The sequence below is a fragment of the Pimephales promelas genome, chromosome 4 (genome assembly GCF_988280905.1).
Source record: "Pimephales promelas chromosome 4, fPimPro1.hap1.1, whole genome shotgun sequence".
Classification (NCBI taxonomy): Eukaryota; Metazoa; Chordata; class Actinopteri; order Cypriniformes; family Leuciscidae; genus Pimephales; species Pimephales promelas.
The window spans coordinates 22,405,414-22,418,163 of NC_142772.1; the positions used below are offsets into that span (position 1 = coordinate 22,405,414).

The 12,750-nt window shown below is 36.6% G+C and overlaps 1 protein-coding gene across 1 annotated transcript in view; it reads right to left on the bottom strand.

Moving 5' to 3' along the window:
- Positions 1-12,750, bottom strand: part of adgrv1 (adhesion G protein-coupled receptor V1) — a 147,363-nt gene that overhangs the window by 99,880 nt on the left and 34,733 nt on the right. The window contains exons 18-27 of the mRNA XM_039662332.2: positions 11,055-11,181; positions 10,701-10,918; positions 8,855-9,598; positions 6,277-6,650; positions 4,983-5,159; positions 4,363-4,543; positions 3,167-3,360; positions 2,527-2,656; positions 1,985-2,068; positions 1,152-1,291 (exon numbers count right to left, since the gene is read on the bottom strand). Of these exons, the coding sequence (XP_039518266.2) occupies positions 1,152-1,291; positions 1,985-2,068; positions 2,527-2,656; positions 3,167-3,360; positions 4,363-4,543; positions 4,983-5,159; positions 6,277-6,650; positions 8,855-9,598; positions 10,701-10,918; positions 11,055-11,181 (2,369 nt within the window). The remainder of the gene's footprint in view (positions 1-1,151; positions 1,292-1,984; positions 2,069-2,526; positions 2,657-3,166; positions 3,361-4,362; positions 4,544-4,982; positions 5,160-6,276; positions 6,651-8,854; positions 9,599-10,700; positions 10,919-11,054; positions 11,182-12,750) is intronic.

The following is a 12,750-nucleotide window of genomic DNA, read 5'->3' on the forward strand; positions in this document are numbered from 1 at the left end:
CAAAACTCATTTAAACATTGATAATAATGATGACAAAACAGGAATAAACTGCTTTGAGCCTATTTTGAGTTATTTTAAATTTTAATATAAATTTATTATTGTTATTACTATATCTGCATGTTTATTACACCACATGATGTTTAGTTTATTGCAGAAAACGGATTAATTAAAATATTTCTTAGAGATATTATTTTTTTAGAAATATTTCTTTATATAGATATAACTTTAAAAATAAGCATAATTGTATTAAAAAACTGTCGTTCAGAAGTTTGAGATTTTTGTACGATTTTTAAAATGTTTTTAATGTTATTGTTTTTGAACATTAGCAATTAATTTGATTAAAAATACACAAAAAAAGTAATATTGTGAAATATTATTACAATTTCAATTATCTGTTTTCTATTTGAATATATTATAAAATAAAGCTGTTTTTTTAGTATCATACTCCAGTCTTCAAAGCTAAATGATTCTTCATAAATCATTCTAATATGCTGGTTTGCTGCACAAGAAACATGTATTATTATTATTTATGTTGAAAACAGTTGTGTACATTTCAAGATTCTTAGATGAATAGGAAGTAACAGCATTTTTCAGAAATATAAATATTTTGTAACATACACACTACCGATTAACATTTTGGGGTCAGTCAAATTTTTATTTATTTGTTTTAAAAAGGAAAATCTGTTTATTCAGAAAGGATGCATTAAATTGATCAAACGTGACAGCAAAGCCATTTATAATGTTGTTACAAGAGATTAGCTATATTTCAAATAAATGCTGTTATTTTGAACCTTCTATTCATCAAATAATCCTTAAAAAAACTTTTTTAACAATCACATTACAATGATTTCTGAAGGATCATGTGACACTGAAGACTGAATTAATGATGCTGAAAATCCAGCTTTACCGTCACAGGAATAAATTACATTTTAAAATTGTAAAAAGTTTTTTAATTGTAAAAATATTTCACTATATTACTGTTTTGTATCAAACAAATGCAGCCTTGGTAAGAAGAAGAGACTTCTTTTAAAAAAACATTAAAATAGCTTACAAATCCCCAACTTTTGAACGGCATTGCATATGTGCGTTTTTGAATAATTGTATTAGATGAGAGACAATGGATGATGACACGTTTAATAACTAAAACAGACCTGCAGCTCTACAGTACTCCTTCCCTCCTCCGGCTCTGTGCCGTTCACAGTCAGAGAGTCAGCACTAAACTGGAAGATGCCATGAGCCTCATCCGAAGCAGCGATGGTCACGATGATACGAGCAGCAGCACCCAGGTTAGCTTCAGAGCAAAAAAGAATATTATCATTATAACCATGATATAAAAGAAGAGATCTATTATACAGTACTACTACTTTTAGACACTTTCTAAAGAAGGGCACCAAGATGCGAGACAGAGGTGACCCTTGACATTTTCAAAACATAATATATACTGGGCTTCCTCAATCATGAAGGCTATTTGCTTTTCCCACGTCTCTACTGGTATTGCTCACAGGCCTTAGCACTATGTAAACAGGTTGGCAGAAATCAGGGTCAACAATCCAGAGCCTAAGAGATTTGAACGTTATGGGCGCTCTTAATCTTTACAACTTTTAATCTAGGACTTACAAAATAAAGCTTGTGTAAGGGGTGACATTAATTACACAATAAATCAACAAAAGAAAGAAAAACAAAAAAGCACAGTAAGCAGTGAATTAGCATTGGTTAAAAAGAAGTTCTGTTGAAAAGCTCTGCCAAGGCCCAAAGGCCAGATAATGGGGCATGTAGTGCCTCTGAAATGCCAAAGCAGCAGCTATTCAATCGTTCGGAAATAATAAAAACAAATAAAACCTCTTTCGCTCGACCTGAAGGGGAACTTGAGAGGCACTTGTCAAGCTGATATTTCTGATTTTCTCACAGAATCCAGTCTGGTATTACGACAAATAATAGAGCAAACACCGCAACACGAAAATGCATGCAGACTTCAGAATCTTACCATAATGATAGAGAAAGGATGGAAGAAAGAGATCAGTGTCACTCTCGCCACTTCCACTGCCTTCGCTTGCAAAAAATGGATCCACTAAAAGAGCACACAGGAGCCAGACAGGAGCACACAGGATTCATTCCAGAGATAACAGGTATCACACATACATATTGAAATCAAACAGAATGTTCCATAATCATGCCCCAAAACTGCATGAATGGAGCCCACAGGACACATGCATGTGGATAGAGTGAAGAAAAATTATGAAGGTAGAAGAGAAGACACAGAATCACTCTGAAAAGCAAATGAAGAGTTCAGATGCAAAAGCCTCTAAGTGCCATTTGAAATTTTCTTCTAGAATGATCATTTTTATCAAGCTTGTATATTTAAGTTCAGTGATTTCACTTAAATGGCAATGATAATTACCTATTAATTGTTATTTAAGTGAAATTACTGAACTTAAATATACAAGTTTGATAAAAATCATCATTAAAGAAGAAAATTTCAAATGGCATTTAGAGGCTTTTGCATCTGAACTCTTCAAGTGTTCTTACCTCCTCCATTTGGATTGTAGAGCTCTACTCTGAAGACTTTGTCCAACTCTGGCACCAAGTTGTCTATAATAGTCACATTGATGTACTTAAATCTCTCGCCAGGCAAGAAATCTAGAAATCCCTCCGTGTCCTGTCAGAAGATGGAAAGGAATTGTGCCATTTTCATATACAAAGGAATTTCTGTAGTCAATCTTGGTAACGGAAAACGACTCTCTTATTGTTGGACTGTTTAAGAGAGCAAAGACTAACAATGTACACACAATTTTTCAAAAGTTTGGGGTTGGTAATATTCTTTATTGTCTTTAAATCTCACCAAGGCAGCATGTATTTCCCCAAAACATCCAGTAAAACAGTAATAGTGTGAAATAGTATTACTTTTTAAAATAACAATTTTAATAACTGTCTAAAGTGTCACATGATCATTTGACATGAGGATCATGTCTTATTATAATCAATGTTCAAGAAAACTTATCTTGAGGAAACCTTGATGTATTTACATGTTTAAGATTCTCTGACTAATAGAAAGTTCAAAAGAGCAGCATTGCTTTGAAACTGATTTTGTTTTTCATTACTAATGTCTTTACTGTCACTTGCATTCTTTCTAAAGAAAAGTATAAACATAAAAAACAGATGTTGATACCTCATAGTCCTCTGAACCAGCAGCTGTGAATGGAGACGTACGATAGCCCACCATCACCCTTCCCAGCAGTCCTTGTGCTCTGGCCACCAGCAGACTGACCACACCAGCCTCCTCTTGAACAGTCACATGCGCCTCCTCCAGTGAGGGTCTGATCATGCCCACGGGCACTGGGGTAGTTTGAAACTGAAGCAGGCCTGAAATTATATTCATAAGCTGTCATTTATAATATATATAAACTAAAGAATTAAGCTATATATATATATATATATATATATATATATATATATATATATATACACACCCTGGTAAATATGATCAAAAATGGCTGTAAAAAATACATCTGCATTATCTTTTTAATCTTTCATTCAAAAAAAAAAAGGGGCAAAAATCTAACCTTTCATTGAAGTAAAATAATTGAAAGTGGGATGAAAATCACAATATGAAATAAATGTTTTTTCTCCAAAACATGTTGGCCACAATTATTGGTACCCCTAATACTGAGTATGCTTAAAATATCTCTGAAGTATATTCCCATTAATATGTACCTTTTTTGGCAGAAACATGAAATTGTCTAGCTATGACTTCTTGTTTCATGAGTTTAAATATGAGGAAACACAAAGGCCAAATTCCCTCATCACAATGAATAAAACCAAAGATTATAGTTCTGATGTGCAGAAGATTGTTAAGCATCACTAAAAAGAAAATGTTTTGACCATCAGGGCAATAATTAAGAAGCTCCAATCAACTAAAAATGTTACAAATCTGCCAGGAAGAGGACGTGTGTCTATATTGCCTTAATGCACGGTGAGGAGGAACGTTTCATTGACCAAAGACTCTCCAAGGATCACAGATGAATAATTGCAGAGATTAGTTAGGTTATTACTTTTAGCTTTTGATCATATTTACCAGGGGTGCCAATAATTCTGAATGAAATGATATATATATATGAAGAGTTCAGATGCAAAAGCCTCTAAGTGCCATTTGAAATTTTCTTCTAAAATGATCATTTTTATCAAGCTTGTATATTTAAGTTCAGTGATTTCACTTAAATGGCAATGATAATTACCTATTAATTGTTATTTAAGTGAAATTACTGAACTTAAATATACAAGTTTGATAAAAATCATCATTAAAGAAGAAAATTTCAAATGGCATTTAGAGGCTTTTGCATCTGAACTCTTCATATATCAATGTACCATATGGATGATCGCTGGCTTTGACAGTAATGTTATTGATGGAATTTCTTGGGTCAATGCTGGCTCCACTGGTGGGAGTTGAACCTGGTTTTCCATCTCCTGATTCAGCTGACACCAGCCTAACCCGGAAGTGCTCATCGACCTCAGGCAGGTCATCATTTAGAACCAGCAGGTTTAAAACCTGTGAGACACGAGACATGTAGACAATTATGAGTGAGACTTAATGCTATTATTAGTTCATGCATTTACACCATCAGTTTAACAAAAGTAGCTAAAATGACCACTAGATGGAGTCATATTAACAATTTTTTTCAACATCTATTCTCAGATCTGCAGAAAGCTGGAGCGCTGCAGGTGCAAAATAATTTCCTAATGAAAAATAAACTGCATTGATTAACAAAAAAAACTATGTTGCTTTCATTTTCCAATTTTGATATACAATTTTGAATACATGGTTACTGGTGGTTATTGTATTTTTGTATTTTAATTTATTGCATACACAATTGTCATTTGAACAGGTGCAGCCCATGTATTGCAAATGTATAATACTATTACAATGCTAATTAGTGATCCATCCAATGGTCATCAATAATAATTGCTTAACAGGTCAATCCTGTTACCTCAGAGCGCTGGCCCGGCAGGAAGAGGATGGAGCCGGAAACATTGGCAAAGTCGGAGGTATTTGACGAGTCTGCGGGAGAATCAACCTGAGTGACGGTGTAGCTTACATAGACGTGGTCCAGAGAACCACGTGTGCGCTCCACTACACAGGAGATCATTGAGCCCTCCTCAGATATCTGATAAAGAAAGGATAAAGGTCATCGTAAGCCAAGTGTAGCAGAACAAAATGAACTCCAGGACCTTTTAACAGAATTACTTTAACCATTCAGAAAAGAATTTGATTTTCTTAGGTTGAAATCTTATAAACTCGGACTGAGAAATAGATGCAATTTTGACAGGATAAAATGTGAATTCTGTGCAACTTTAAGTAACATGATCATTCAACACTGTACACAAATTTACATTTGCTAAAGATTCCTTTTTCTGCTTGGTCATGTTTCTATTTGTTGAGCGCATAAGAGAAAGCACATGCTATGTCTCTTCTGTCAGTTGACAGGTCTTTCTCTGAAGGAATTCACTGACCATCTGTCTTATTAATCGAACATTGGAGATGCCATGCATCCAATCTCCTTGAAGAGAAGAATGCACGCGCCATCCATCCAGGCGTGAAGATAAATTAAATATACATGAAGACATAGTCTCACAACTAGGGGTCATGTTGCATGCTTTCGGAGGGGAGGTAAACCAAACACTGACAAAGAAGCAACTTGGGTACTTAATCAAATAATACAGTCATTAGACCTTAATCGTCCTGGTCAGAAAGCTGTCTGTTAAGCCACATTACAGATTTCTCATTGAACGTCATTTTTGTGCGTGTGTGTGTTTGTGAGTACCTACTATATTTTGGGGGCAAATTTGTACCCAGAAGTGACCGAAACCTGACAAAGGGACGTCCTCGTTTGTAAATCTGGTATAACAAAGTAATTCAAGTTTTTGTATTTTTTTTTTTAAATGCAGAATGTTTTGTGTGATGGGCAGGTTTAGGAGAAAGGTTAGTGTAAGGGGATAGAATATACAAGAGAGAGAGAGAGAGAGAGAGAGAGAGAGAGAGAGAGAGAGAGAGAGAGAGAGAGAGAGAGAGAGAGAGAGAGAGAGAGAGAGAGAGAGAGAGAGAGAGAGAGTAGACAGTGCAGTTGTACCAGTTATTTTATGCTGGTATTGTTCATTCGCTAAAGAAACTCCAAATACTACACTTGTGGTGATGTAAATTGAATTGTATTGTGTTGTATTACATTGCGACCATAAATTATTTGGATAATGGTATGTGACTTTTTTTTTTTTTTTTGCACCTACATCTGGTATGCAGGAACCGGTAAAGCCGAAAAGTCCATTGGCGTTATCACTCTTCATGACTCTGAGAATGGCGCTAGGTCTGGGCATTGGCAGACGGGCTCCACCTTGAACAGCAACCAGCTGTAGGTGGAAAACCTCCTCACCCTCCTCTTCTTGATCGTCCCGTACTTGGACTAAAAACGACTTCAGTTTCTCCTCCTGTCTGTACGTCAGGTACCCTGACACGTTGTGGAGGTCGGTCTTGGCTGGTTGGTTGTGTAGCTCGTGAATCTCAGAGCGGTTGAGCCAGCTGGAGTACAGCCGGAGGTCTTGTAGTAGACCAGTGAAGCGCTGTTCACCATCTGGGTTGGAACCGATCCTAATAGGTGCAGCATCTGTACGGAGGAAGTTAAATGTAAGGATTTAGGATGGGTGGTGACGCTTTGTGGGTAAAGATCTGGGCTTGCAACCACAATGGTATGTTTAAACCCCAGAAGATCTTGTGCTTGAATTTTACCCCAGGTTGCTCCATGTGTGTGGATTTCGGAAGACAACGTGAGGTGCTTGTCATGCTAAATGGCAGGTCGTTAAAGGGATAGTTCACTTTGAAATTAATTTTTGATATGTTTTAGCTTACCTAAAGGGCATCCAAAATGTAGGAGTCTTTGTTTCCGCAATAGTTTCAATTTTGATATTTTTAGGTCAAACCGTTCTTGTCTGTCTGTCATATAATGGAGGTAAAAACGATTCGCTTGGATCCACAAAACCGCTCGTTTTGCGTCTTATGCCATCATTGTGTACTTACGAATCATTAAATCATGTTTAATCTGGACCCCATAAACATCCATGATATGACTGACAGAAAAGAACGGTTTGACCTAAAAATATCAAAATTGAAAATACTGTGGAAACAGACACTACATCTTGGATGCCCTTGAGGTAAGCTAAAACATATCAAAAATTAATTACAGTAACCTATCCCTATAATATGTAGTAAGCTAAGGTGTTCTGAGTGCTTTTCTAGGTAGCTGCTTACAAGACAAAGTCAAAAAAGCTTGGTCCCTAAATATGGCTCAGGTTTCTACTTTAATGTAAGTGTAACAACCTTTTTCTTATTTTTATTTTTATTTTTTAAATTCAAGTTTAGAAAAACTAGAAGACCTAGAAAGAAAGAACACACCTAATACCAAAGTATAAAATAATAAATAAATAAAATAAGATTATTTTATTATTATTATAGTCCTCAGTTTGTGCTGCTCTCTGACCATAGGTGTTCTGAGTGGTGGTTGGTAGGTGTGACCATGGGTGTTTATATGCAAGAGTGTTTGGCATGGTTTGGTTGCTTTTAATGTAAGTCTATGGGACTTTTTCTTCTCGTATTTCACCAATGAAAATCATGTTGCATCATAAATTCACATAATCTATGCTGCAGACTTAAAGCAGAACTACATATAAGAAACAGCAGTCTATTCAAGCAAGCACAGTCTTTGATCCAGCAATAAAACTTTGTGTGAAAACCATCAGTGAAATTTCTTTGTAGAAATACAACATTTTTGTGTCCCTTCCAATCACCATTGACATAGCCTTCTTATTGGGCAGGGATAACCCATTATATAAGCAGCTGGAGAGGAGGAAAACTTTCTATGAAGTGACAGCAGTGAAATTGGCATAAAAAGGGTAGAGTTCATCCTCATTGGTTACACCAGCTTCAAGCAGTAACCTCCTGACCACCAGAGAGACATTCAAAGGCACACAACTGTACAAATTGAGGAAATACGCTTCATGGACCCCAAACAAGAACATTAAACAAAGGCCGTAATCACCGGTTAAGCTAACAATCCGAGACGATCTCAGATATCCTTGCCGTTTATGTGTACATTCACTTGACTGACAATGGCATAAGAGACGTCAAGAAAGTCTTAGTGGGGGCTCTTTTGTTTTCAGTTAGAGAGAGAGTATGCCGACTGCCTTTATGTGCTGTTAACAATGTCCAGAAGTGGCCCAGCGTTCATTCAAGCGTGTCTTCCTGTGAAACACTAGACAATAGCACAGGGTTCTCACAACAGGCTCTTACCAGATATGGGCCAGAAGAATGGATGAGGAACCACATCGTATTGCTTGACCAACACAAGCATTAGGAATTTCTCTTTAAGGAGAACTTAAGCAAATTAAGTAAATATGTCAGAGGTGGTTTCCTTATTTGTAATGCAGTTGTTCCCACTGATTTTATTTCAGCATCCCAAACTTTCTCTATGATTCTAAGTAAGCCTTTGATCAAAATTATGTGAAATTATGAAAATGTTTTTAATGAAGCCATGAAATAAAGGGTAGAATAACCAAACACGGTATATTATCTAGTTATTTATTAATTTGTTAGAATTGTTAATATGTTATTAAATCAATACAATTATACTAATGTCGGTGTGTTTATATATTTACACAATTTATAAAATAAATAAAAAACAAAAATAAAAGTAAAATGTGGTCCCTAAATATGGCTTAGGTTCCTTCTTTAGTGCAAATCTTTAAAATATATTTTGAAAATTACGAAGGACAAATGACAACAATCTGCAATAAAAAAAATACAAATTGTACTCACCATTTATAATGGCTTCTCCTTTTAGACTCTTAATTCCCCCAGGGATTGGGTTCCCATCCAGATAAAACTCAATGATTCCATCTTCCACAGCAATGATGACATGAACCCATGTATTATCCTCTACAAATTTAGTGGCAGTAGCTCGGGCCACCTGTGTGCTGTTAGATCCTCTGGTTGTGTAATGAAGCATAACAGTAACGTGGGACTCATTGGTCTGAACCTGAACTCCATAATAGATAGTTCCATTCCCGTTGCCTTTAGAAATGATAAACCCATCTGTATTGGGCTTGGGCATCAGCCAGACTGACAGAGTGAAGTTAGCCAGGTCCTGTGGAACCTGCAGATGGGTTTCTGGACTGATGGACCCATACGCTCCTGGAAGTCCGGAGAAGAAGAATGCATCGGTGCCTGCATGGCGTCTCCTGGCATGTGGTCGGAGCTCAACAGCCTGTGGAAATGAGGCCATCAATATCAGGTCTTCCATGGGCGGCAGACCATGTGGGAAAGCTCCTGACAGGATTTCCCAGGCCACACGCACATCTCCGAAGGTGCCTTGCTGTCGAAGTATGGTGAAGGATGTGACATCCAACATGTCATTGACTGATAAGATGTCTTCTGCTACCTCACGCTCCAGACTCTCAGGGGCAATAGCGAAAACTCCAAATGGGTCGTCATTGAAGGGAATGAGAACGGATGCATTGAGGTCTTTATTTGCCAGTTTTCCGCCTTCACCAGGATAGCCACCTACAGACAACATTTTTTCATGTTGGTCACCAGCATTAGGTATATTTTGCAAGCTGGAACCAGAGATCACATTAGGCATTTTGACAGATAGGGTATCTATTATTACCCACCATTTAAAGGGTTAGTTCATCCAAAAATTCTGTCAGTATTTACTCACCCTCATGTCATTCCAAACCTCTATGTGTTTGTTTGTTCTGCTGAACACAAAGGAAGATATTTGGAAAAATGTTTTAATTACACAGATCTCATTCCCCATTGACTACCATAGTATGGATTTTTTCCTACTATGGAAGTCAATGGGGATTGAGATCTGTTTTATTAAAACATTCTTCCAAATATCTTCCTTTGTGTATAGCAGAACAAATAAAGACATAGAGGTTTGGAACAACATGAGGGTGAGTAAATGCTGACAGAATTTTCATTTTTGGGTGAACTAACCCCTTCGATTTTCATATTTTAATGATAATAAGCCATAAATGATGGACGGTTTCCAGATTTTTCCATCACTGGTAGAAAAAATTCTGTCAATGATGGAAAATCTTCGGTTAATGCGACCTCTGGTTGTAACCATAATGGGATGCTGGTTGCTGGTTTTGTAGTCACACCAGCTAGGCTACACCAGCTCCTTTTCCTTTAGAATAGCATGACTATGCTGGTCCACCAACAAGACCAGCACTATATTAGCATAAACCAGCCTGGACCAACATGGAATCCATGCTAGTATATGATTTCCAGCACGGATGCAACTGTGTAATAGATTAGCACATATTAATATTAAAACTTAAAGACCTCATGAAGCAAGTGCATGGTGTAAGACTTTTCAAAGGGATTATGCCAACTTTTTAAAATAATTAATAGATTTTACTTACATTAGATAGTTAGTTAGGTAGTAATGTTAACCAATTATTGGTTTCAGGTAGCATCAATCTCAATCTAGAGAGCATGTGATTGGACAGAAATATGCGTAGTGTAGGATGTCATCAATATTTTGGTCCATTTTTCCAAAAAAGAAAGACTGCAGACTAGCATATACTGTAGATTTCTTTCATTGGGGTCTTTAAGAATAATTATTTAAATCATTGACCACTGACATTGACTTTACCTGAGACGTTCATAAGTCTGAGCTCATAAAACTCATTGAACTCTGGGAGCTTGTCGGAGATGGCTTGAAGAACAATAGGTTTTGTCTTCTCCCCTGTGCCAAATATTATAGAACCAGATGTGTTCAGAAATTCCTGGTGAGGTTCAAGGGGGGTGTCATTGGCAAACAGCTGCCAGTATATTGTGACATTGCCAAAGTGTCCTTTGTCTCGAAGAACACTGGACACACAAATGGAAACAGAACTTCATAGACAGAAGACCATGGTTGCTTCATTTCAAATACTAAAAGCCAAAATCAGTCAGTGCTGTAAAATTAACATCTGGTTCAACTGTATATTAGAGATTGGCAACTCACTAAAAGTTATTGGTTCTTCCCTCCTCCACTGGTTTTTGAGTGGAATCCAGAGAGAATATTCCATTGGCATCATCATTGGCCTCGATCACCACTGTTGCAGTGTCTTGACCATATACCACGGCATCACCTGAAAAAATCAATTCACAAACACAATTATAGGATACAAGTACAGAATTATTCTCATAATACCATAATACTCACACAATAGCAGGGTAGGTCATTAAATCCATCTGCATCAACCACCCATGCACTCACTCACCCATGTACAGTATTCACTCACACACTCCCTCCCACCCTCACTCACTCACCCAATTTAAATTTAAATTTAAATTTCAAATGTGCTTTATTAGCATGACTGTGTAACACAATGTTGCCAAAGCATCAACATATTATATATAAATAATAAAACAAACAAGTAAAATATATAAGTATAAATCATGTCATATGTAGCATTGCAACTAAATCTTAATAAATAAATAAGTTGGTTCACTCTAGAGGATTAGCTGTCTCTGGCATTGTGAATAGCTAACACATATTAGGCGCAAGTGCAGCTGTACTTTCATTTTCTCTGAGTAAGAAGGCCATTTTTTCAGTGTCACTCAGTTCAAAGAATGATAGAATCAGGGTTTCAAATCTGGGCAGAAAAGTTTCTCTTATATTGGTATATTTTAAACAGAAGAACATAAAGTGTTCCTCATCCTATATGTGCTGTAGATCACAGTGTCTACTCTGCTCTCTCTCTCTCTGTCCATGTTTGTCTATGTCTTGCTCTCTCTATCTCTAGATAGATAAATATATATTTGAAACGAATGAATTTTAAACGAATATACTGTATATACATTCGTTTCAAATTCATTCATTTCAAATTCAAACAAAATCCTGTCATCTCCTCCCTTCCTTTTCCATGCATGACGTGCATGTTCAAGTAAGCCAGATATGCACAGATTCTGATCATGGTGACTTACGAGTTGAGTATCTGCGCTATGTCTGCACAGATTGGGTTCACACAGACCCCACCAAAGTGAGTAAACATAAATAGTAACACACCAAATTGGCCAGTAAGTAATTGATTTTCAGTAATTGCCAGAGATGATTTTCACCCACCGATTGGCGGGTGTTAATTTCAATCCCTGTATCTATATTCCATTACACTTACAGAATAGCATTGACATATTACAAATAAAATGTTTACGATTTTCACAACAAAGAATTCAAATAATGATCATTATTAAAGCTTGATCAAGCATGAATCAAGACAGATTTATAATGAAGAATAGAGACATTTTGCCTTATTTTAAATTTCTCATTAACAAATGCTTATGCTTTAAAATTTGTGGCAACGCATTAGCTCAACATTCACTTTGCGTAACTGTCACGCTAAATACTGTATCATTCTACACCAGACACTGTTGTTCTTGGTACAAGCTAACCACATCAGTCATATTAATCTCATATCTCAGCATCACATCATGCTAACGCCGAGCATGCATCTGAACGCAGTCCCTCAGAAAGCTCTGGGTGGGTTTGTTTTGTGATGTGCAGAAGGACAGTTCAGTAATTAACTTTCTACAGTCACCCAACACTTTTCCTGAATGTGTGTGTGTTCCACAATGAAAGGATTAGAGAGGGCTTTTGAGAGTCAAGACCAATCAACAGAGCTTTGTGTGAATCAAAACAAATGTTTAATGGGCTGGAT